The sequence below is a fragment of the Haliotis rufescens genome, unplaced genomic scaffold, assembly GCF_023055435.1.
Source record: "Haliotis rufescens isolate VD_foot unplaced genomic scaffold, xgHalRufe1.0.p SCAF_14, whole genome shotgun sequence".
NCBI lineage: Eukaryota > Metazoa > Mollusca > Gastropoda > Lepetellida > Haliotidae > Haliotis > Haliotis rufescens.
In genome coordinates this window covers 17,688,002-17,715,431 of record NW_025963824.1, presented here as the reverse complement: position 1 = coordinate 17,715,431, position 27,430 = coordinate 17,688,002, and the positions used below count along the sequence as shown (strand labels likewise).

The 27,430-nt window shown below is 43.7% G+C and overlaps 2 protein-coding genes across 7 annotated transcripts in view; both read left to right on the top strand.

Annotated features, from left to right (window-relative positions):
- LOC124152609 overlaps positions 1-5,459 on the top strand; it is a 31,351-nt gene extending 25,892 nt beyond the window's left edge. For 4 of the 5 annotated variants that reach the window (XM_046525594.2, XM_046525595.2, XM_046525597.2 and 1 more), the window contains one exon: positions 4,059-5,459. In XM_046525594.2, the coding sequence (XP_046381550.2) occupies positions 4,059-5,264 (1,206 nt within the window). In that variant the 3' untranslated portion in view covers positions 5,265-5,459. The remainder of the gene's footprint in view (positions 1-4,058) is intronic. The other variant, XM_048395082.1, reaches the window with a different exon arrangement.
- A 1,925-nt stretch (positions 5,460-7,384) lies between these two features.
- Positions 7,385-25,591, top strand: LOC124152606 (TM2 domain-containing protein DDB_G0277895-like). Of its 2 annotated transcripts, none has more exons than XM_046525589.2 (5): positions 7,385-7,552; positions 21,718-22,293; positions 22,645-22,783; positions 24,567-24,769; positions 25,402-25,591. In XM_046525589.2, the coding sequence occupies exons 2-5, from the start codon at positions 21,771-21,773 to the stop codon at positions 25,464-25,466; spliced, it is 930 nt and encodes a 309-aa protein (XP_046381545.1). In that variant the 5' UTR covers positions 7,385-7,552; positions 21,718-21,770; the 3' UTR covers positions 25,467-25,591. The 2 variants fall into 2 exon arrangements, with proteins under 2 accessions (XP_046381545.1, XP_046381546.1); XM_046525590.2 differs by having other exon boundaries at positions 7,386-7,552; positions 21,844-22,293.
- The last annotated feature ends 1,839 nt before the right edge of the window (positions 25,592-27,430 follow it).

The window sequence follows — 27,430 nt, the reverse complement described above, 5'->3', positions numbered from 1 at the left end:
TTTTGTATCATTCACGACTCACCTTTAATTTGCTTAGCCCAGTGTGTATCATTTGCTCGTTCAATTATCAATATTGTCCAAAAGAAGAAAGGACAAGACTTGTTTGCAAACCAGGCACGCAACCTCCAGGTGTTGATTACCAAACAAACAACAAACAGTCCAGATCAGGTGGCCTGCAAGGGACAGTGTGTCCACATGTCTGGCCTAGGTCAAGCTGTGCCTCCGTCCAACATGTTTATTTCTGACTGCCAACAGCTGTAGTAGAAGACGACGACGACGACGACTACGACTAAAGTATTATCTCTCCTCGAATTTTCTGTACATCACAGATAGCATACAGCCCAAAGTACACATGGTCACTGCTAAGATGAAAGATAAGGTCACTTACATACTAAACAATTAAGAGTTATATCAAATTATAAGAAGATAAATGAGTTTAAGAAGCAGTGGGCAACATAAACATAGACCTATATATGATAACTTGATTTGTTTAAAAGGTTGATACTGTTTGGAATGGAAAATATACGAGCTCTTCTTGTTTTCACAACGGGGGTTTGATGGGGACGGGCTGAAGGGGCAAGTTTGTATTCAGGGTGTAAGAAATTAGTTGAGTCAGTAATAATTTTGGCTGCCTAATTTACGGCTTGCCGCTCGTATAATGATGAAAGACATTCAGTGTGACTCCAGCTATTTCACTTGCGATGATTTGTGTTAAACTGAATGGGACTTGTACCAACAATGGGAAGTAAAAGTAAGAACACTGAATAATTGTAATGTAAAATAGTGACATCACAGCTTGATTTACAGACATGTACTATATGTACATTGTATGAAGTATATATTGGATAATAATTATCCTCGTGTCATGGAAGTTCGATCACTAACGAAAAGAGGATTGGAAATCTGTTGGTGTCAGCGACAGGTTATAAGCTCTACAGCCTAGATCACAAACCCAATGTTTATCAACTGAACTTGTGGCATTTCTTTTGACTTCTTTCAAAGATGAATTGCTAGGTCTGTAGCAATAGTAGTTCCCTCAGCCCTAGTATAGCCATACCCAAAATTTGCCATGGCGTCAATATGTGTCTTCCATGGACAATAGTGGTTCTCTACCAGTGTTTGTGCATTCAATAGAAATTTTCCCACTAATCCTGTCATGCAGTGTAGCAAATGGAACAGCAAAGGTAGTGGCAGCTTTCCTAATTGCCATTCCATCCAAAACAGCATTATATCCCTTGTCTTGGGCTGCAGACAAATATTGCCAACATTGGCCTCTTCTGGTTGGTCAAAACTTGTAAAAATAAAGCTTTTTTTAATATCATTAAAACTGCAGAGACAGAAGTTCTCAAAAAGCATTTAGTTGTCAATAAGAAATGGCCCTTACCCGTCTCCATTGTTTTAAATTTTGACGAGAACATCACGTGTCTTGTCACGTGACATTTACACCAGGAAGGTAAACAAGCAGACGATAGGAATGCCGTCGATTTACAACGTGTGAATTGACATTGTATTTGAGCTGTTAACGTTACATAAGTGATCTCGGGATAACAAGTAGTCGTTTGCTGAATATGAGCCATAACTTACGTTTTGGAGTTGCCAGAAGATCAAAGCTGCAGGTACCGTAATTTCTTGTTACATATCGCGAGAATTATCATTCAGAATGGCCGGTCGAAGTTACATATCGATCGAACGTGTGTGACTTGACGATGCAGGCAAAAAAATAAAAACCACACTAAACAATGATCATAAAGCACAGAGATGACTAAATTGACAAAATGTTTGTACATTCATTTTTCTATTTCTCAGCTCATGTTAGCAAAGGTAATATAAATCCTAAACAAATTATTACAAAATATACGGTAAGGCATAATGTATGTCTCGATAATTATACGTGTCCCCGAAATGCAAGTTGGTGTCCGAAAATGAATTTTCCAATGTGGTTGACACACCTTGCGCTTTCATTATGCAAGCAGAGTTAGCTCCCTTGTCGACTCATGACAAATTCAGTTCGCCCTGTATCGCACATATGTGGCTTATTGCTGACCCTGAAGGCAAACAAATAGCACGTCTTGTTTACATCCTGGCAGGGCGTAACGTTGGTGACGGTCCTTCCCTACAACCGTCTTTGTTCGCGTCCCAGTAGAAACGTTTTTGCGTGTACTTGGGGATATTTTACGTGCGTTTCACAGCACCAGCCTGCCGCAGTGTCTGAAGAAGCAAGTTGATGTCAGTCGACGTACCAAATGCCTGGTGCAGTATATCTCCAGAGCCACCTCTTTGTATACTTGCTGCCAGTTATCCTCTGCGTTGAATGTCATAATGATTCGTGTTTGTGATATTTTTTAAATTTGAACTTTACGTGATATACGGCTTTTCAATTGGACGAGAGGTCAGTCACTTGACCGCAAAAATGACGTTCATAAGTGTATGAACGACACAATTTGACGTTCATACGTTTTTCACGAGACTGTGTTCTTGAAATGACGTAAACACTGATGGACTACTTATAGGGAGTTCCCTAGCACGAATACATATAACAGCTTTCTTTCTGATCATTTAGGCCCGTTAATCTTGAACTAAGCGTTTTAGTATACATTGAGAAAAGTTGACTGCAGGATCGTTAATGAATATCCTCGCTACGACCCATGTCTAGGCTGCCAGTGACTGTCTACAGCAATCTTTGAGTTTACCTTAGTGTCTATTGACACATCTTTAATCACCTTTCAATGATCGACCAATGGATCAATGGTGATATTTGAATACATGTGTTGCGTGAGATGCAAGTTGTGCATCCAAACGCTCATGTCACCTCTCTTTTTGAGGAACTATTTTATTCCGCGATGTAGCTGGTTGTTGTATGGCTGTCAGTGTAAACATGAAGTCACACGTACTGGATAAAATTGTGCATAGATCTTGGCCTTCATCCTTTGAGGTAAGAAACTGTGATACAAAAATAATAAGAATTGACTTTCACTTTGTGTGAGTTCATTGGAGTATGAACTCGAAGGCGTGAGCCTGAGTGGAGCCGCCTCGGGTGCAGATCTTGGTGGTAGTAGCAAATATTCAAACGTATGAGGGCCAACATTGTATGAACGTCGCAAGCTCCGACATTCATAGAGTTTGTCCCTCACTCTATAAAGGTTTATACGCGCCCAAAGCGGACATGCGTATTCAAAATGGGGCCTTTTGAAAATTTTATAAATTTTATTGAGAAAACCGCGGTTTAACATAAACTTTTCTTGATGAATATATCTTTTTTGAGGATGTTTATATCCGTCCTATGGCTGTAGGTATTCCTGGCACACCATCGCTGAGCCATTATATGTCGGTCGTGTTGTGCAATGGTAAACTGATGGTTTCGTTCAGGAACACATCTTTGTTCATCCAAAAGGTTGACAAGGAACTTCTATTTTTCAAGGAACACTACGCAACCGTCTGACACTTCTGACAATCAGCCTACGTCATTCATAAACGTGTGTGAACAGTTCATTGTGTACCGTTCAACTCTGCACTCGGGGAAACTGCCTTATGGTGATCTGAATGAACCCCTTGACGCTATAACTGTATCGTTGTTTTCACGCCGTGCCGCTGTCGTGTCCGGATTGTCTCCACACATCTGTTCCTTGAGATTATTATTTGAGCAATCTGTGTTAGCTAATCATGTTTATTGCTTGCCAGTTGTCGCGACATGATAACTACAGTTGACATGGTGATGAATTGTGCGAGGACGGATACTCTTTCCATATCTTTACATTCCGACACATTCCACCCGGAGTACTTGAATGACATGACCTGTGTTGTATTTCTACCACCGGCACTTAGCATACTTAGCATGGCATGATCGCATCGATAACCGAAGGAAACCTCACATAATCATCAATTAAAACTGAAACAGCCCTATGCCTGTATGGCCGATCATACAATTTATTCCCCAGTCTCCGGTATACACGAACGTGCGTTCGCCGTTTGATGTCATCTATCTTGTATGAGAGCTATGTAGCAGGTGTTGAATAATTGATATATGCATTGTGTATTGTGTAAAGTTTAATCCATTGCAGCAGAGCGACCGAGGATTCCAGATCAAAGAAGTGAAGAGCGACAACCTGACTTACTACGACCTGTTTCCGGTAGGCCGACGCTTTATGGCAAGGGAGAAGCAAGTGCAGGACGGGTGTCGGGGACGGGAGACGGATCTTCTTGGTCTGTCCTCGGAGAAGTGGGCATTTGATCGGATAGAGGTGGACACAGACAGGGGGACTTTGTACTGTCCACTGCTGAAGGTCGGCTCGACTTTCTGGAGAAGAGTTTTCTATGCAATGAGACAAAACTCAACAATAAACACTCCCTATGACATCAGCATCAACAAAGCACTGATGTCTAAACGGGAGACACTGCACAAGCTACTACCTTTGAATAGATCATCAACACAGCAGTACTTGAAAGAATCTGTAAATATAATGTTTGTTCGTGAGCCATTCTCCAGGTTAATCTCAGGATACGTGGACAAGCTGTTCGCCCCAAATCCCTACTTCTGGACTGTCATCGGCAAGTTCATCATATCAAATTACAGAAAAAATCCGAGCCCCCAAAGTCTCCGTTGTGGCCATGACGTGACGTTCCCAGAGTTCGTGCAATATGTGGTGGACACAGAGGCGAGGAATGACCCCCACAGGGACGCACATTTCACCCCCACATATGACCAGTGCAAGCCCTGTCAGATTCCCTACAACATCATTGGCAAGATGGAAACATTCAAGGACGACACTGCTTTTATACTGAACGCTCTTGGTTATAATGTCAGTACAAACTCGCTGAGGCTGTGGTCGTTGAAAGCAGAAGAGGACGCTGTCATTGACTCAACGCTTAGTCCATTTGGGTGGAAGAAGAAAATACAAAAATGTATGTCCTTTCACGAGGCAGCAAAACGTATTTGGCACAAAATGCAAATTAGAGGAATTGTGCGCAAGGATTACGCGATGCCCTTTACCGTGAGGAGCCTTAAGACAACATCCTCCCGTCAATTTATCGAAGCTATGCTAAAAGGGCGGCGTTCACCAGATGTCCATGGATTTCTGAAGAGTCAAAAACAGGAGGTCTTACAGAGAGCGTATCAACTTGTTCCTCGAGATGATCTTGAGCGAATCAGAAAATTTTTCAAGCCTGACTTTGAACTATTTGGATATGACATGTACCCAAAGCATATATTTCCAGATTATCCGTCACACACCGGAAATAATTGGTTATTTAATGTGTCAGGTGTTTGATGACGTAGCGTGTGTGTGTGTGTGTGTGTGTGTGTGTGTGTGTGTGTGTGTGTGTGTGTGTGTGTGTGTTGTGTGAGCATGTAACGTGTGTGTTATTCATGAGTAATGATAGAGCTTGAGAGTGATGTCAAAGTGTAGAAAACATTTGTATGTCTGAAGAAAACGTGAAATAAATAAAAATACATAGGAAGAGGTTGACAGTTTTGCATTTTACTTGCACGTATAGTATTCACATCGGTATGTCCACTAGTGCAGTTGGTTTGCCTCAAAATATCATGTATGCTTCGCAAAGCCCCGGCTCGCGTGTGGGTTTTGTACCACACAGTTTCAGTTATATCACTATGCGCCATCTTGGTGTGGCGAGGGAATCTCGAAGTGATGCATTCCCTTCACGTTTACGACTCGCGTGAAACCCACGCGCACCAGTATTGTGCACGTCAACCTATAAACCTGTAAACGATCAAAGGTCTCTGGCACTACTAACGATCGCAAATCTACACAATAAATTTTGCACCTTTGACGACTATGCCACCCTTGCCAGAGCACCAGAGCAATACATTTCTTTATCATCTACCATATTGTATTATCTGTCCTCGTCACGATATGGCTGAAATATTGCTGATGTGACGTAAAGCATCAACTCACTCACTCACTTTTTATCTGTCTAACGAAGGAACCGACATTTACCCTCACTTCAGCTCTTTGAGAAGCTTCAGTCACCTGTCCCGCTGAGGTTTGTTACGTTCTAACATGTAGTCGTCCATTGACACAGAACGTCCTGCAGCGTTGTGGGGGCGTTTATGCAATGTTATAACATGCCTGCAATCGTGTGTAAGTAGACCTCCATGAACCGACGTTCATATCATAGCAGCATGATTCTTGAAAGATGAACCACGCTCCTTATACAACCAAGGAAGGGCTTTCTTCACGTACACAGGAAGTATGAGAAAAGCAAAGTTATATACAAGGTGGATTAACAAATACTCAAATGATTTGCATGAACGTTTGCCATCTCAGAAAAGAACCAAGTTCAATTATATCAAAACATTTGGTTGTGCAACGTTATACACATCTATCCCACATAATAACCCTGATCCATGGGGCATCTATTACTAAACGTGGTGGCCAAACATATACTTTCATTTTCATAGGTCTCAGTTCAAGTTTACTGAGAAATATGATTGATATATGCTATTTACGTGACATTTGTGGATAAAACATTTTGGCAAAAAGTAGGCGTCCCCAAGGGGCACAAATTGTGTTCCAATCTCATTGATCTAATTTCTGTATGCATATGAATCGGAATGTCTGCTTGGATTTCGTAAACAAATTGAACAAAAGTTTCAGTAAATTGATGATCTGATATGGTTAATTAATGGCCAAGCAGTCAAATCCCTTCCTCTGATACACCCATCTGAACTGCATCATCACTTTCATATAAGTTAGATCGGTGCATAAAGAATCAGTGTGACTCAAACATTTCCACAAGAATGTATGACAAGAGGGATGACAGCAACTTTCCAAAAGTCAACTTTCCCTTTAGCTCGAGCAGTATTCCAGCAGTTCCTGCCTTTGAAGTACAATGCTTATTTCATGAATATTTCAAAGAGGGTAATAGGACTCTTGCAGGAGGATTCTTGATCAAGGTTGCAACATTCATTGAAGTGAACACATAGGAAAAATATGATGGTGCGATATATTGCTCTTTCTCAATGTACGACTTGAATTGGGATGTAGATGTCCGTTATTCAGTTATGGCTTGATGAGACGCATACGTAGTACGAGTTGAAAGCGCTAGACAATTAAAACAATATTACTCCACATATTTAATTTTTACTATACTGTGCCAGAGTGTAAGATCTTTACTGAGCTTTTTGTATATACTTCATTTCGACAATTCTTAAAAAAAACCTACACTTACTAAGTATATATATTAGACTGCAACAATGCGTTCCCATTCCTGGGCGGCCACATCTGATCCCCACAATAATGCATGTTGGCCAACACTCCTGTCGAGTCAGCCGCTGAACTGACACTCCCGTATCAAAGGCATACCTTCATACAGTCCGCGCCCCGCCCTCCCCGAACCCCCCCGCTACCCGTCTGACAGGTTTGAATGTCGACAAGCGCTGTTGTCTGCTTACACGATAACAATACACGAGTCCGCGGGATGATGTCATGTCCTCAAGGGTCCAGCATGGGTATCAACGGATGTGAACATGTGCTGACTTATGTCCGTTGTTTAATCACTTGTCCACGGTTATTCCGAGAACGAGGGCGGTAATGAGGTCAGTACACATTGCCTATTCACATGTCTATGAATCGTGTTGATGTTCGGACGCTTGACTGAGTTGAAGCTTGTCAGTCATGGCGTCGGTAGATATCTGTACTGTGGCTGTACATACCAGTCACTCGCCACCCACCCATAGCTACACTCTCTGTATCTGCCACCCACCCATAGCTACACACTCTATGTCTGCCACCCACCCATATCTACACTCTCTATATCTGACACCCACCCATAGCTACACTCTCTGTATCTGCCACCCACCCATAGCTACACTCTCTGTATCTGCCACCCACCCATATCTACACTCTCTGTATCTGCCACCCACCCATAGCTACACTCTCTATATCTGACACCCACCCATATCTACACTCTCTATATCTGCCACCCACCCATATCTACACTCTCTGTATCTGCCACCCACCCATATCTACACTCTCTGTATCTGCCACCCACTCATATCTACACTCTCTATATCTGCCACCCACCCATATCTACACTCTCTGTATCTGCCACCCACCCATATCTACACTCTCTATATCTGCCACCCACCCATATCTACACTCTCTGTATCTGCCACCCACCCATAGCTACACTCTCTATATCTGACACCCACCCATATCTACACTCTCTGTATCTGCCACCCACCCATATCTACACTCTCTGTATCTGCCACCCACTCATATCTACACTCTCTATATCTGCCACCCACCCATATCTACACTCTCTGTATCTGCCACCCACCCATAGCTACACTCTCTGTATCTGACACCCACCCATATCTACACTCTCTGTATCTGCCACTGGTCAGCGAGCTGTCCTGCTTGTCGTCCTGATCTAACACGAATACTGCCTCACAGATGGGTATTTTCAATGGGTGGGTGATTCTGACTATTTTGTTCATATTTTCGTTATGACAGTGCTGGCAGTTGAAGTTAACAAACCCTAGGAGGACAACACATACCACGAGTTATCATCACAGCAAACCTCACATCATCATGTCTCAGACTTAGCCCGTGTACTATTAGATGATCACCAATCACGCCAGCCGTGTAGACAATAGTGTATTGTGAACCGTCACAATTTGCGTATTGATTTTCGTTTGGAAAGATATTGTGCAGAAATATTCCAAAAACATGCACTACTACTACTACTACTACTACTACTACTACTACTACTACTACTACTACCGCTACCGCTACCGCTACCATTACCACTACCACTACCACTGCCACTACCGGCCACTACGTCTACCACTACCACCACTACCACTACCACTACCACTACCTCTACCACCACTACCACTACCACTAGCGGCCACTGCTACCTCTTTGAAGACAGTCAGGAAGGAATATTATTTACTGTATGTACGTGAAAAGGGGATTAACAATGTGAATATTTTGATGAAGGTTATGTCAAATATTATATCAATAATAACAAACAATAATAACATGATTGCCTCAGAGGCAAAGGTAACGGAGAGAATCTACAGGTGCAATATGGAATGTCTGTTTTATCGTAATGTTAGGTAATCAACAAGCAATGTCACCTCTACCCGCGGCTACCTATCTACACGTCCGCCTGTGATGTGCGACGTCGTTACTCATGACAGGGATAGTGTACATGTTCACTAGAGAACAGTGAACAACCGTTGATGTTATTGGTTTTCATTGGGCGACCACACCTAAAGAATGAGCGTGCTTTCCTTATATGTCCTTGACAACCAGGTGGATATGATTGTAGCTTAACATATCTGTCAACGTCAAGAGGAGTCGTGTCAACGTTTGGGCAATGTGTGTGTTGTGTCTGTGGTGTGTGAGTGTCTGTGTGTGTGAGTGTGTGTGTGTGTGTGTGTTGTATTTGTGGTGTGTCAGTGTCTGTGTGTGTGTGAGTGTGTGTGTCTGCGTGTGTGGTGTGTGTGTGTGTGTGTGTGTGTGTGTGTGTGTGTGTGTTTGTGTGTGTCTGTGGTGTGTCAGTGTCTGTGTGTGTGAGTGTGTGTGTGTTGTATCTGTGGTGTGTCAGTGTCTGTGTGTGTGTATGTGTCTGCGTGTGTGGTGTGTGTGAGTGTGTGTGTGAGTGTGTGTCTGTGTTGTGTCTGTGGTGTTTCAGTGTCTGTGTGTGTGAGTGTGTGTGTGTTGTATCTGTGGTGTGTCAGTGTCTGTGTGTGTCTGTGTGTGTGCGTCTGCGTGTGTGGTGTGTGCGAGGTTCACGGCGGCTGTTCTATTACTTCATTGTGGAAGATGGCTGTCTGTCTGGATGGTGGATGGGTGATGGTTGTGTGTGTGTGTGTGTGTGTGTGTGTGTGTGTGTGTGTGTGTGTGTTGTGTCTGTGGTGTGTCTGTGTCTGTGTTGTTAGTGTGTGTGTTGTATCTGTGGTGTGTCAGTGTCTGTGTGTGTGTTGTGTTTGCGTGTGTGGTGTGTGAGAGTGTGTGTGTGTGTGTGTGTTGTGTCTGTGGTGTGTCAGTGTCTGTGTGTGTGAGTTGTATCTGTGGTGTGTCAGTGTCTGTGTGTGTGTGTGAGTGTGAGTGTGTGTGTTGTGTCTGTGGTGTGTCAGTGTCTGTGTGTGTTGTGTCAGTGTCTGTGTGTGTGTGTGTTGTGTCTGTGGTGTGTCAGTGTCTGTGAGTGTGTGTGTGTTGTATCTGTGGTGTGTCAGTGTCTGTGTGTGTGTGTGTGTGTGTCTGCGTGTGTGGTGTGTGCGAGGTGGACGGCGGCTGTTCTATTACTTCATTGTGGAAGATGGCTGGCTGTCTGGGTGGTGGATGGGTGATCGTTGTGTGTGTGTGTGTGTGTGTGTGTGTGTGTGTGTGTGTGTGTGTGTGTGTGTGTGTGTGTGTGTGTGTGTGTGTGTGTGTGTGTGTGTGTGTGTGTCTGCGTGTGTGGTGTGTGCGAGGTGGACGGCGGCTGTTCTATTACTTCATTGTGGAAGATGGCTGGCTGTCTGGATGGTGGATGGGTGATGGTTGCAAATATTGTGTTACAGGCAGTACAAGTGTTTCGACAATACAACGTGCATTCGATTATCTACAATCGCGACACGAGTAGTTAGTGTCAAGAAGTGAGTTAGGTTTAATGCACCTTGGAGCAGTTGTTCAGTTACATCATGTCCGCTTGATGTGGGAGGGAAGCCCGAAGTATGTTACACACACACACGTGTGGGTGGTGTATGCAGCACACAAACATAGATACATAATCAGGGCACACCGGTGTTCGCACGTGTCGGGGACGCTTTCTTCGGCGCGTATTTCACGGACACATTTGTAAGCAGATTTGCCATGAAGAATCCGACGTGGTATGAGAAACGGAGGTACTCCCTATGACAATACACTCTACATGTCATCAGTATTAGACCACCGTAGTACGAATAAATACATATTCATGTTACATATTGAATAGAATTGCATATATATGCTCTAAGAGAATGTAATGACATGTATGACTACGTCATGATCAATCCTTCTCACCCACGCACCCCCAACCCCTTCTCCCTGCCGCTCCCCACTTGAAACTTGCTGACAAAATACCACCCACACTGAGTGTAGGCTACATATGATGATACCTGTATCACTGGTTTAACACGACAAACTCGGCATCCCCCTATTTGTATACCTCGCACACTGAGTGTAGGCTACATATGATGATACCTGCATCACTGGTTTAACACGACGAACTCAGCATCCCCCTATTTGTATACCTAGCACACTGAGTGTAGGCTACATATGATGATACCTGCATCACTGGTTTAACATGACGAACTCGGCATCCCCCTATTTGTATACCTCGCACACTGAGTGTAGGCTACATATGATGATACCTGAATCACTGGTTTAACATGACGAACTCGGCATCCCCCTATTTGTATACCTCGCACACTGAGTGTAGGCTACATATGATGATACCTGCATCACTGGTTTAACATGACGAACTCGGCATCCCCCTATTTGTATACCTCGCACACTGAGTGTAGGCTACATATGATATGATACTTGCATCACTGGTTTAACACGACGAACTCGGCATCCCCCTCTTTGTATACCTCACACACTGAGTGTAGGCTACATATGATGATACCTGCATCACTGGTTTAACACGACGAACTCAGCATCCCCCTATTTGTATACCTCGCACACTGAGTGTAGGCTACATATGATGATATCTGCATCACTGGTTTAACACGACGAACTCGGCATCCCCCTATTTGTATACCTCGCACACTGAGTGTAGGCTACATATGATATGATACTTGCATCACTGGTTTAACACGACGAACTCGGCATCCCCCTATTTGTATACCTCGGACACTGAGTGTAGGCTACATACGATGATATCTGCATCACTGGTTTAACACGACGAACTCGGCATCCCCCTATTTGTATACCTCGCACACTGAGTGTAGGCTACATATGATATGATACTTGCATCACTGGTTTAACACAACGAACTCGGCATCCCCCTATTTGTATACCTCGCACACTGAGTGTAGGCTACATATGATGATATCTGCATCACTGGTTTAACACGACGAACTCGGCATCCCCCTATTTGTATACCTCCCACACTGAGTGTAGGCTACATATGATATGATATCTGCATCACTGGTTTAACACGACAAACTCGGCATCCCCCTATTTGTATACCTCGCACACTGAGTGTAGGCTACATATGATGATACCTGCATCACTGGTTTAACACGACGAACTCGGCATCCCCCTATTTGTATACCTCGCACACTGAGTGTAGGCTACATATGATATGATACTTGCATCACTGGTTTAACACGACGAACTCGGCATCCCCCTATTTGTATACCTCGCACACTGAGTGTAGGCTACATATGATGATATCTGCATCACTGGTTTAACACGACGAACTCAGCATCCCCCTATTTGTATACCTCGCACACTGAGTGTAGGCTACATATGATATGATACTTGCATCACTGGTTTAACACGACGAACTCGGCATCCCCCTATTTGTATACCTCGCACACTGAGTGTAGGCTACATATGATGATACCTGCATCACTGGTTTAACACGACGAACTCAGCATCCCCCTATTTGTATACCTCGCACACTGAGTGTAGGCTACATATGATATGATACTTGCATCACTGGTTTAACACGACGAACTCGGCATCCCCCTATTTGTATACCTCGCACACTGAGTGTAGGCTACATATGATGATATCTGCATCACTGGTTTAACACGACGAACTCGGCATCCCCCTATTTGTATACCTGGCACACTGAGTGTAGGCTACATATGATATGATATCTGCATCACTGGTTTAACACGACGAACTCCGCATCCCCCTATTTGTGTACCTCGCACACTGAGTGTAGGCTACATATGATATGATACATGCATCACTGGTTTAACACGACGAACTCGGCATCCCCCTATTTGTATACCTCGCACACTGAGTGTAGGCTACATATGATATGATACTTGCATCACTGGTTTAACACGACGAACTCGGCATCCCCCTATTTGTATACCTCGCACACTGAGTGTAGGCTACATATGATATGATACTTGCATCACTGGTTTAACACGACGAACTCGGCATCCCCCTATTTGTATACCTCGCACACTGAGTGTAGGCTACATATGATGATACCTGCATCACTGGTTTAACACGACGAACTCGGCATCCCCCTATTTGTATACCTCGCATACTGAGTGTAGGCTACATATGATGATATCTGCATCACTGGTTTAACACGACGAACTCGGCATCCCCCTATTTGTATACCTCGCACACTGAGTGTAGGCTACATATGATATGATACTTGCATTACTGGTTTAACACAACGAACTCGGCATCCCCCTATTTGTATACCTCGGACACTGAGTGTAGGCTACATATGATGATATCTGCATCACTGGTTTAACACGACGAACTCGGCATCCCCCTATTTGTATACCTCGCACACTGAGTGTAGGCTACATATGATATGATATCTGCATCACTGGTTTAACACGACAAACTAGGCATCCCCCTATTTGTATACCTCGCACACTGAGTGTAGGCTACATATGATGATACCTGCATCACTGGTTTAACACGACGAACTCGGCATCCCCCTATTTGTATACCTCGCACACTGAGTGTAGGCTACATATGATATGATACTTGCATCACTGGTTTAACACGACGAACTCGGCATCCCCCTATTTGTATACCTCGCACACTGAGTGTAGGCTACATATGATGATATCTGCATCACTGGTTTAACACGACGAACTCGGCATCCCCCTATTTGTATACCTCGCACACTGAGTGTAGGCTACATATGATATGATACTTGCATCACTGGTTTAACACGACGAACTCGGCATCCCCCTATTTGTATACCTCGCACACTGAGTGTAGGCTACATATGATGATATCTGCATCACTGGTTTAACACGACGAACTCAGCATCCCCCTATTTGTATACCTCGCACACTGAGTGTAGGCTACATATGATATGATACTTGCATCACTGGTTTAACACGACGAACTCGGCATCCCCCTATTTGTATACCTCGCACACTGAGTGTAGGCTACATATGATGATATCTGCATCACTGGTTTAACACGACGAACTCGGCATCCCCCTATTTGTATACCTCGCACACTGAGTGTAGGCTACATATGATATGATATCTGCATCACTGGTTTAACACGACGAACTCAGCATCCCCCTATTTGTATACCTCGCACACTGAGTGTAGGCTACATATGATGATACCTGAATCACTGGTTTAACATGACGAACTCGGCATCCCCCTATTTGTATACCTCGCACACTGAGTGTAGGCTACATATGATGATACCTGCATCACTGGTTTAACATGACGAACTCGGCATCCCCCTATTTGTATACCTCGCACACTGAGTGTAGGCTACATATGATGATACCTGCATCACTGGTTTAACATGACGAACTCGGCATCCCCCTATTTGTATACCTCGCACACTGAGTGTAGGCTACATATGATGATACCTGAATCACTGGTTTAACATGACGAACTCGGCATCCCCCTATTTGTATACCTCGCACACTGAGTGTAGGCTACATATGATGATACCTGCATCACTGGTTTAACATGACGAACTCGGCATCCCCCTATTTGTATACCTCGCACACTGAGTGTAGGCTACATATGATATGATACTTGCATCACTGGTTTAACACGACGAACTCGGCATCCCCCTCTTTGTATACCTCACACACTGAGTGTAGGCTACATATGATGATACCTGAATCACTGGTTTAACACGACGAACTCGGCATCCCCCTATTTGTATACCTCGCACACTGAGTGTAGGCTACATATGATGATATCTGCATCACTGGTTTAACACGACGAACTCGGCATCCCCCTATTTGTATACCTCGCACACTGAGTGTAGGCTACATATGATATGATACTTGCATCACTGGTTTAACACGACGAACTCGGCATCCCCCTATTTGTATACCTCGGACACTGAGTGTAGGCTACATACGATGATATCTGCATCACTGGTTTAACACGACGAACTCGGCATCCCCCTATTTGTATACCTCGCACACTGAGTGTAGGCTACATATGATATGATACTTGCATCACTGGTTTAACACAACGAACTCGGCATCCCCCTATTTGTATACCTCGGACACTGAGTGTAGGCTACATATGATGATATCTGCATCACTGGTTTAACACGACGAACTCGGCATCCCCCTATTTGTATACCTCCCACACTGAGTGTAGGCTACATATGATATGATATCTGCATCACTGGTTTAACACGACAAACTCGGCATCCCCCTATTTGTATACCTCGCACACTGAGTGTAGGCTACATATGATGATACCTGCATCACTGGTTTAACACGACGAACTCGGCATCCCCCTATTTGTATACCTCGCACACTGAGTGTAGGCTACATATGATATGATACTTGCATCACTGGTTTAACACGACGAACTCGGCATCCCCCTATTTGTATACCTCGCACACTGAGTGTAGGCTACATATGATGATATCTGCATCACTGGTTTAACACGACGAACTCAGCATCCCCCTATTTGTATACCTCGCACACTGAGTGTAGGCTACATATGATATGATACTTGCATCACTGGTTTAACACGACGAACTCGGCATCCCCCTATTTGTATACCTCGCACACTGAGTGTAGGCTACATATGATGATACCTGCATCACTGGTTTAACACGACGAACTCAGCATCCCCCTATTTGTATACCTCGCACACTGAGTGTAGGCTACATATGATATGATACTTGCATCACTGGTTTAACACGACGAACTCGGCATCCCCCTATTTGTATACCTCGCACACTGAGTGTAGGCTACATATGATGATATCTGCATCACTGGTTTAACACGACGAACTCGGCATCCCCCTATTTGTATACCTGGCACACTGAGTGTAGGCTACATATGATATGATATCTGCATCACTGGTTTAACACGACGAACTCCGCATCCCCCTATTTGTGTACCTCGCACACTGAGTGTAGGCTACATATGATATGATACTTGCATCACTGGTTTAACACGACGAACTCGGCATCCCCCTATTTGTATACCTCGCACACTGAGTGTAGGCTACATATGATATGATACTTGCATCACTGGTTTAACACGACGAACTCGGCATCCCCCTATTTGTATACCTCGCACACTGAGTGTAGGCTACATATGATATGATACTTGCATCACTGGTTTAACACGACGAACTCGGCATCCCCCTATTTGTATACCTCGCACACTGAGTGTAGGCTACATATGATGATACCTGCATCACTGGTTTAACACGACGAACTCGGCATCCCCCTATTTGTATACCTCGCATACTGAGTGTAGGCTACATATGATGATATCTGCATCACTGGTTTAACACGACGAACTCGGCATCCCCCTATTTGTATACCTCGCACACTGAGTGTAGGCTACATATGATATGATACTTGCATTACTGGTTTAACACAACGAACTCGGCATCCCCCTATTTGTATACCTCGGACACTGAGTGTAGGCTACATATGATGATATCTGCATCACTGGTTTAACACGACGAACTCGGCATCCCCCTATTTGTATACCTCGCACACTGAGTGTAGGCTACATATGATATGATATCTGCATCACTGGTTTAACACGACAAACTCGGCATCCCCCTATTTGTATACCTCGCACACTGAGTGTAGGCTACATATGATGATACCTGCATCACTGGTTTAACACGACGAACTCGGCATCCCCCTATTTGTATACCTCGCACACTGAGTGTAGGCTACATATGATATGATACTTGCATCACTGGTTTAACACGACGAACTCGGCATCCCCCTATTTGTATACCTCGCACACTGAGTGTAGGCTACATATGATGATGTCTGCATCACTGGTTTAACACGACGAACTCGGCATCCCCCTATTTGTATACCTCGCACACTGAGTGTAGGCTACATATGATATGATACTTGCATCACTGGTTTAACACGACGAACTCGGCATCCCCCTATTTGTATACCTCGCACACTGAGTGTAGGCTACATATGATGATATCTGCACCACTGGTTTAACACGACGAACTCAGCATCCCCCTATTTGTATACCTCGCACACTGAGTGTAGGCTACATATGATATGATACTTGCATCACTGGTTTAACACGACGAACTCGGCATCCCCCTATTTGTATACCTCGCACACTGAGTGTAGGCTACATATGATGATATCTGCATCACTGGTTTAACACGACGAACTCGGCATCCCCCTATTTGTATACCTCGCACACTGAGTGTAGGCTACATATGATATGATATCTGCATCACTGGTTTAACACGACGAACTCAGCATCCCCCTATTTGTATACCTCGCACACTGAGTGTAGGCTACATATGATGATACCTGCATCACTGGTTTAACATGACGAACTCGGCATCCCCCTATTTGTGTACCTCGCACACTGAGTGTAGGCTACATATGATATGATACTTGCATCACTGGTTTAACACGACGAACTCGGCATCCCCCTATTTGTATACCTCGCACACTGAGTGTAGGCTACATATGATGATATCTGCATCACTGGTTTAACACGACGAACTCGGCATCCCCCTATTTGTATACCTCGGACACTGAGTGTAGGCTACATATGATGATATCTGCATCACTGGTTTAACACGACGAACTCGGCATCCCCCTATTTGTATACCTCGCACACTGAGTGTAGGCTACATATGATATGATATCTGCATTACTGGTTTAACACGACGAACTCGGCATCCCCCTATTTGTATACCTCGCACACTGAGTGTAGGCTACATATGATGATACCTGCATCACTGGTTTAACACGACGAACTCGGCATCCCCCTATTTGTATACCTCGCACACTGAGTGTAGGCTACCTATGATGATATCTGCATCACTGGTTTAACACGACGAACTCGCCATCCCCCTATTTGTATACCTCGCACACTGAGTGTAGGCTACATATGATATGATACTTGCATCACTGGTTTAACACGACGAACTCGGCATCCCCCTATTTGTATACCTCGCACACTGAGTGTAGGCTACCTATGATGATATCTGCATCACTGGTTTAACACGACGAACTCGCCATCCCCCTATTTGTATACCTCGCACACTGAGTGTAGGCTACATATGATATGATACTTGCATCACTGGTTTAACACGACGAACTCGGCATCCCCCTATTTGTATACCTCGCACACTGAATGTAGGCTACATATGATGATATCTGCATCACTGGTTTAACACGACGAACTCGGCATCCCCCTATTTGTATACCTCGCACACTGAGTGTAGGCTACATATGATATGATATCTGCATCACTGGTTTAACACGACGAACTCAGCATCCCCCTATTTGTATACCTCGCACACTGAGTGTAGGCTACATATGATGATACCTGCATCACTGGTTTAACACGACGAACTCAGCATCCCCCTATTTGTATACCTCGCACACTGAGTGTAGGCTACATATGATGATACCTGCATCACTGGTTTAACACGACGAACTCGGCATCCCCCTATTTGTATACCTCGCACACTGAGTGTAGGCTACATATGATGATACCTGCATCACTGGTTTAACACGACGAACTCGGCATCCCCCTATTTGTATACCTCGCAAACTGAGTGTAGGCTACATATGATATGATACTTGCATCACTGGTTTAACATGACGAACTCGGCATCCCCCTATTTGTATACCTCGCACACTGAGTGTAGGCTACATATGATGATACCTGCATCACTGGTTTAACATGACGAACTCGGCATCCCCCTATTTGTTTACCTCGCACACTGAGTGTAGGCTACATATGATGATACCTGCATCACTGGTTTAACACGACGAACTCGGCATCCCCCTATTTGTATACCTCGCACACTGAGTGTAGGCTACATATGATGATACCTGCATCACTGGTTTAACATGACGAACTCGGCATCCCCCTATTTGTATAACCCGCACACTGAGTGTAGGCTACATATGATGATACTTGCATCACTGGTTTAACACGACGAAATCGGCATCCCCCTATTTGTATACCTCGCACACTGAGTGTAGGCTACATATGATATGATACTTGCATCACTGGTTTAACACGACGAACTCGGCATCCCCCTATTTGTATACCTCGCACACTGAGTGTAGGCTACATATGATATGATACTTGCATCACTGGTTTAACATGACGAACTCGGCATCCCCCTATTTGTATACCTCGCACACTGAGTGTAGGCTACATATGATGATACCTGCATCACTGGTTTAACACGACGAACTCGGCATCCCCCTATTTGTATACCTCGCACACTGAGTGTAGGCTACATATGATGATACCTGCATCACTGGTTTAACACGACGAACTCGGCATCCCCCTATTTGTATACCTCGCACACTGAGTGTAGGCTACATATGATGATACCTGCATCACTGGTTTAACACGACGAACTCGGCATCCCCCTATTTGTATACCTCGCACACTGAGTGTAGGCTACATATGATGATACCTGCATCACTGGTTTAACACGACGAACTCGGCATCCCCCTATTTGTATACCTCGCACACTGAGTGTAGGCTACATATGATATGATACTTGCATCACTGGTTTAACATGACGAACTCGGCATCCCCCTATTTGTATACCTCGCACACTGAGTGTAGGCTACATATGATGATACCTGCATCACTGGTTTAACATGACGAACTCGGCATCCCCCTATTTGTATACCTCGCACACTGAGTGTAGGCTACATATGATGATACCTGCATCACTGGTTTAACACGACGAACTCGGCATCCCCCTATTTGTATACCTCGCACACTGAGTGTAGGCTACATATGATGATATCTGCATCACTGGTTTAACACGACGAACTCGGCATCCCCCTATTTGTACACCTCGCACACTGAGTGTAGGCTACATATGATATGATATCTGCATCACTGGTTTAACACGACGAACTCAGCATCCCCCTATTTCTATACCTCGCACACTGAGTGTAGGCTACATATGATGATACCTGCATCACTGGTTTAACACGACGAACTCGGCATCCCCCTATTTGTATACCTCCCACACTGAGTGTAGGCTACATATGATGATACCTGCATCACTGGTTTAACATGACGAACTCGGCATCCCCCTATTTGTATACCCCGCACACTGAGTGTAGGCTACATATGATGATACTTGCATCACTGGTTTAACACGACGAACTCGGCATCCCCCTATTTGTATACCTCGGACACTGAGTGTAGGCTACATATGATATGATACTTGGATCACTGGTTTAACACGACGAACTCGGCATCCCCCTATTTGTATACCTCGCACACTGAGTGTAGGCTACATATGATATGATACTTGCATCACTGGTTTAACATGACGAACTCGGCATCCCCCTATTTGTATACCTCGCACACTGAGTGTAGGCTACATATGATGATACCTGCATCACTGGTTTAACATGACGAACTCGGCATCCCCCTATTTGTATACCTCGCACACTGAGTGTAGGCTACATATGATGATACCTGCATCACTGGTTTAACACGACGAACTCGGCATCCCCCTATTTGTATACCTCGCACACTGAGTGTAGGCTACATATGATGATACCTGCATCACTGGTTTAACATGACGAACTCGGCATCCCCCTATTTGTATACCTCGCACACTGAGTGTAGGCTACATATGATATGATACTTGCATCACTGGTTTAACACGACGAACTCGGCATCCCCCTATTTGTATACCTCGCACACTGAGTGTAGGCTACATATGATGATACCTGTATCAATGGTTTAACATGACGAACTCGGCATCCCCCTATTTGTATACCTCGCACACTGAGTGTAGGCTACATATGATATGATACTTGCATCACTGGTTTAACACGACGAACTCGGCATCCCCCTATTTGTATACCTCGCACACTGAGTGTAGGCTACATATGATATGATACTTGCATCACTGGTTTAACATGACGAACTCGGCATCCCCCTATTTGTATACCTCGCACACTGAGTGTAGGCTACATATGATGATACCTGCATCACTGGTTTAACACGACGAACTCGGCATCCACCTATTTGTATACCTCGCCATGTACAGATGGGCAGGCACTTATGCTGCAAAGTGTATTCATGACTTTTCATACTAAATATTCAAATAGCGTTGTTATTCTAAATATCGATTTGGAAAATATGTTCATTTATGAAATACGGCAGAACTGATACCTGATAACTATTATCAATATGTTAGTATCGATACCCCATCTACCCCGATCGCCACCCGATCAAGATTATGTCAGTATCGATATCCCCTCTGTCCGGATCACCACCTGATCAATAATATGTTAGTATCGATACCCCCTCTGTCCGGATCCCCATCTGATCAATAATATGTCAGTATCGATACCCTCTCTCTCCGGAGCCCAACCTGATCAATAATATGAGAGTATCGATACCCTCTCTCTCCGGATCCCCACCTGATCAATAATATGTCAGTACCGACACCCCTACACCTGACACATATTTTGACAATATCGGTAAAATTGGCTTAACAGATCGACATAATTGTGTGTATGTATCATGTGTACCTGTAACGTGTTTCAGAAAGAAGGTGTGACATCGCTGCTTCTACAGATGATTACATAAACAACATTAACATGGACACTAGCTTTTCCACGCCACATGACGGCGTGATAGTCATCCCTTATGACCTTGACCTTTCCTTTGAAGGTCACAACGAGAGTCCGCGTTTGACATATAGGACACACTCCGGAACTGCCTCTGTCGGAACATATGATGATGACGGTCAAAGTTCAGTGACGTCATTCCAATTTCCACCCAATCACAATGCAGATACAGAATACAGTCGCCAGTCATGTCCAAGCTCCAACCTACATTTTCACCCGGTGCGGTTAAAAAGAAAGTCAGTGTTTGTTACGTATTTCCTGGCATTATTTTTGGGAATAGTTGGTGCTCATCATTTTTACCTCGGTCGTCCTAAATTTGGGACACTGTACATATTCACAGCGGGACTGCTTGGTCTAGGGTATGTGGTGGATCTGATACGTGTACCGTGGTTGGTTGACAATGCCAACCTTGAGCTTCTTCATCCTGAACTGCGAGGAAGGAAGTATCTGATGGACGCTTATCTACTCTGGTTACCTCCCTTTGGACTTTTAGGTATGAACCCTTAATATTGTATTATATAAAAGTGCTGACAGATAACTTGGGCCACTGTGTTGCTCACAAGAACCGTCTTAGTATTATCTGGCGGATAAGAGATCACTGTCAATATGCAATATTATTATCAGTGCCGAGAAAGGTATCCCAATGTTTCAATTGTGTTTTTTAGAGTAAATGATGTCTACTCTGGAAACATATGCATAATTATTAATTTAATCAACAAATATTAATATGAATTTCACCAACAAAATTAATGTTTACTCAGATTTAGTGAGCAAACATAATTTTTGTTGATTCATTCAATATCCATATGTTAATGTCATATTATGAGCTTTTGTTCCCTCACAGGCTTCCATCACATCTACCTGGGCAATATCTACACTGCTATCGTCTACATGATATCACTTGGCGCACTAGTTCTCGGCTGGCTGTTAGATATATGCTTCGTCCCGCTCATCTGGATGAAGATAGCAAACTCGGATTATCAGTAAGTTGCCGTTTAATTAAAAAAAGTCAGCGTCAAGCCTAAATGAGACGGACCTTTCAATAGGGGTGGAACGATGCATTGGTACGTAGCGCCACAGTACACCTGTGTATGATGTGATTGTCAAGTACAGGGAGTCCTTCATGTGACCAGTCATGAGATGGGGGATCATATGGGAGATACATCACATGTTCACTTCTTATTATATGTTTAAACTACAGTATCTTAGGACCACAAAAATACAATTCATAAGCTTCAATTCATATTATTACATGGCATCAAACATTGGACCCATTTACTGCAAACCCCATTTTTACTATTTATGGAATGATTGCAGATTTTAGATATAATGTCTGATTATTGAAAGTAGACATGTATGCTGATTTGTTTTAATAATGTTTGATTCCAATAAAACTAACTAACTTGAGAAAAATAAGATATTTCACACAGGGCCTTTTATATAATGAAAGTAATTTATAAGTTGATGTCAAACGTCTGTAATTATGATGTCACAGCACAGTGTATCCCAGCACACATAAGGTCGCCTTTCTACTGGTGGGACACCTATATTTCCGGTTTGAGAAACATAGTTACTAAGTCAAATCCTTTCAGTTGTACAGCAACCGCACGTGAAAAGACAGGGTTCTCTGGCTTCTTAGGTCTGCACAGATAGTGGTCATACAGAATGGTGTATAGCCAAGACGAACCTCGTCACCGTCATGGTATACAATGATGTTATTTTAAGGCTAGCTGCTAACTTCGATGACATATTTGCCATAAGTGTTGAGCACTTTTGAACGTGTTACATTTAAACTCATTTAAAACCCCGGATGTCTTTACCAGATGTTCATCTATTGTAACACATATCCCTTGGACAACATATTGGATTTGTAGAAAAATATGTATCGGGGGATATTATAACGTGACGTAAGTGAAGACAAACCATGAATTTATCATTATAGAAATTTTCTATCACTGAAAGCTTTTAGGTCAGTTAACAGTACGCGTACTCCAAAAGAGTGTCGTCACTGATGGTCTCTCATCCGTACCCAGAAGCCATTGTTGTCACGTGATCACTATTTTAGTTTCCGCTCACGACAATAATGAAAGTCACGAAGTCAGCACAAAATATGACCGGCCACGCCCAAAACGATAGTTATGTTACGGATGACTTATTGCATGAATTATACGGTATAAGATTCCATGTGTCATATCATAGTGTCTCCCGGCCATGAAGGCCATACATTCACACTACGTGAAGCACATGTTGATCCCTGGCGTATCCTCGCACAGTGGAACTACGATAGAACGCCACTCGAAATAGAATCAAGAAATATCGCGATGATTACTAAACTAAGAGTGAGTGAGTGAGTTGGGTTTAACGCCGCTTTTTAACAGTTATATCAGGGCATGTCAGCTTTATGTGGAAGGAAAGCCCGAAGTGATGCAGGTCTCAGACGCTTACCACTTTGGTGAAACCCACTAGCACGGGTATGGTGCTGACAAACTTGGAAACATAATCATAGGTTTCTGGCGGGCCCAAGGGACGCAACTCTGAACAGCGAATTGCGGCGCCTCAGACGACTGGGCCACCCGTGCCCCCCACTAAACGTAGACAGCTGCATGTGTGTTACTACTTATAAAGTGACAACAAAGCCTTCCGCCTGCGAGGAAACACTGCAAAGTGCGTTTTTCAAGAAATATTCAGCATAGATCGTAGAGTTGCGTTGTATTTAACGAAATGTCAAGGTAATGGAGTTCACTGTGTTATGTTCCTTCATCGCAGAGAGGTTATTTCAACTGTAAACACCCACAGTTATCCAACAGACAATACGGACATGGTCACACAACCAGATGGACTGTCATCACGTGATTGTGTGGTTGTGATGTCACCTGATGCCATGGCAACGAGTGATGGAGGTGGAGTGCCCCCTGCTACGCTGATGCTGTCTCCGCCGCCGTATACAGAAGTGGATGAACTCGGTGGGGGTAAGCAGATCGTTGCATTCTTCTCTACACAATTACAGGCGTCGTGAAGGCGTGACGCTACCGTCACACCGATGTGAACACAGCCTGGTCGGGAGAGATATTCTCACGTGAAATCCTTCCACCCTAAAACACACGAACTGAAGCCTGTGCTGCCAGTAGGCGGACCTATCCGCGAGGTTTGTCACGTACAAACACGTAAATTGTGATTACTGTGGTTTTTAAATGATATTTACAATGAATCCGATGCTCAATGTGACATTCACATTATTCAAAATCACTTTTAGCTGATTCCGTGCATGACATATCTAGAGTAGTGTCCCTTGCTCTTCATTCACATAGAAAGTTCCATAGATTTCGACTGATGCCATGCCCCCCACCACCCCACCCCACCCCACCCCTCCCCTAGCCCCATTACCCATTCACCTATCCATCTGACGTGATCAGAGGAATATGTAATCAAACAAGTAGAACGTCACGTTACTTTACACACATAAAAGTCGCTATGTATGCTGTCACACATCCATTTAATCATCAGACTTCATTACCATCCTCAAAATGACTACAAAGACGTCACTTCAATATCACGTTGGAGTCTTATCAATGATATGCTGTAAGCTGCCCGTGTGTTTCAGATGCCCGCAGCCCACCTTCCTATGACGAGGTACTAGCGATGTGCGCGCGGGAGAGTACCACGTGACAACATTCATGCCAGCCATGCCTGGATTAAGGTGTTCGCAAGTTGATGTCAAGACAGTTTAAGGGACATATGTTGTGATACTTCTGGTCATCAATTGAGTTTACAATTAAAGTGTTTTCAATATACATTCGTACTGTCACTCCGAAAATGAGTTTGCAGCAGCCAAAGTTCGCTGAAACAATCACTGTAAGTAATCTTCCCGGGTCAAGGGCGTTAATTGAAAAGTCCAGTTTTCAGACTTTTGCAGCCAAGGAAAGATGTTGTAAGTCTTGATTTACCAAAGTACTGTTTTCCAAATCAAAGTTCTCTCATTTTCAAACAACACTCAGAAGATATATGTTCACAGACAGACACTTATGATTTATGTAGATGAAAGTCCCTTTCCAAACCAACAGACCGTTGAAACCCTATGGCGTACAGTCACTGAATACGAATGTTTATCGCCAGATCTCCACTGATGCCAACAATCACCAAACTAAAGTCAGGTCAGAGGATGAACCGACACTGAATTCAGTGTGAATGTTCCCCGAGTGAGTGAGTGTGGTTTTATGCCGCATTTAACATTTTAGCAGCCATATTACGATGTGGGACCAAGGCCAGACCTCGTATGTAGCGAATCGAACCCTCTAGTTTCGCGTGACGAGCGAACACTTAAACCACAAGACTTCCGCACCGATCCCAATACATAGATCAACACTTGACATTTTAGACTTTCAATATGTAAGTATGGGAACATGCTTCGATGTTTGGGCTGACAGTGTAAGTTAAAAGACAATCACATACAGGATAGGTAGACTGGAATCTGTCAATCACATAAGAGCTGTGGGGCTGACCAGGAGAGAAAGAAAGACAAGTTCAAACTTTCTGACTTAGTATGATGTGTGGGTATACTGTCTGAGAATAGTTCGTGAAACGAACGCATTCACAAAAACAAATATTCGATAACTGATAAGAAACCAGTTAAATAGCATTAGTTACAACTGGTTCACGGCAAGAACATTAGCTACAGGCTTCACTTATATATACATTTTCTGACATGTCAAGTTTGTCCTGTACAAGCAGAAAATAATAAATGAGTTGATGCCAAGAGTAGGTTACCCATACCACCCTTACAGTCGAAACACTGTGGAAGGCCTGGACACCTTGTGATATATAACAGTACGAAGTCTGCTGTACATGGAAGGGCAGTTGTACAGTTAGTAAAGCTGGGACATAGTCAACATTCACACACGCGCAATCGCCGCTTAGAGTTGGGAATTAAGGGGGTGTTTTGTCAACGTTTTATAATTAAGATTACCAACGTGGTACTACATAATGATCATAACACACTGTTTTGATTAACTAAACTAATTTGACCTAAAACGTCAATGTAACTTTCCGATGCTGATGAGGTTGTGATACCAACTGAATATTTTGTCGGTCATGTCTGAGATTTAGTCAAATTTGTGGGCTGACATACCCAACGCAACACTTTGAACCTGACACTTTCATTATTATGCTGAACATTGAGCTTGTCAAGCGCCGCCGCTGGTTGGTCATGTTCTACGGCCATGAATTCCGTCATGTGATAAAGACTGGCGACAATCATCACTGATCACAACTTTGTCTTGAACGTTCTTGCAATACTAACATGTCCGGTAGTTCTATGTCATGATATTCCCAACCAAAGAGCGATATGCACACACAATCCTGACACGAGGCTGACGAACCAGTACCAGTAGCAGCCTGCCGAGCTGTAGGAAAGGGAATGGGAGCGACAGAGTTGTTCCACGATATTTGCCATTGGGTTTGATTTTCTAAATAATTAGTGATGCGGGCGCTACATTTGTTACGAAGATGATTTCCAAACAGAAACGCAAAGCTAACCCTACAGTATGTTAGTATAGAATTAAATTCTGAAGTAAACGAACACACAAGATCAATGAATGAACAATAACCTACATTCAAACACACAGATTTAGGTT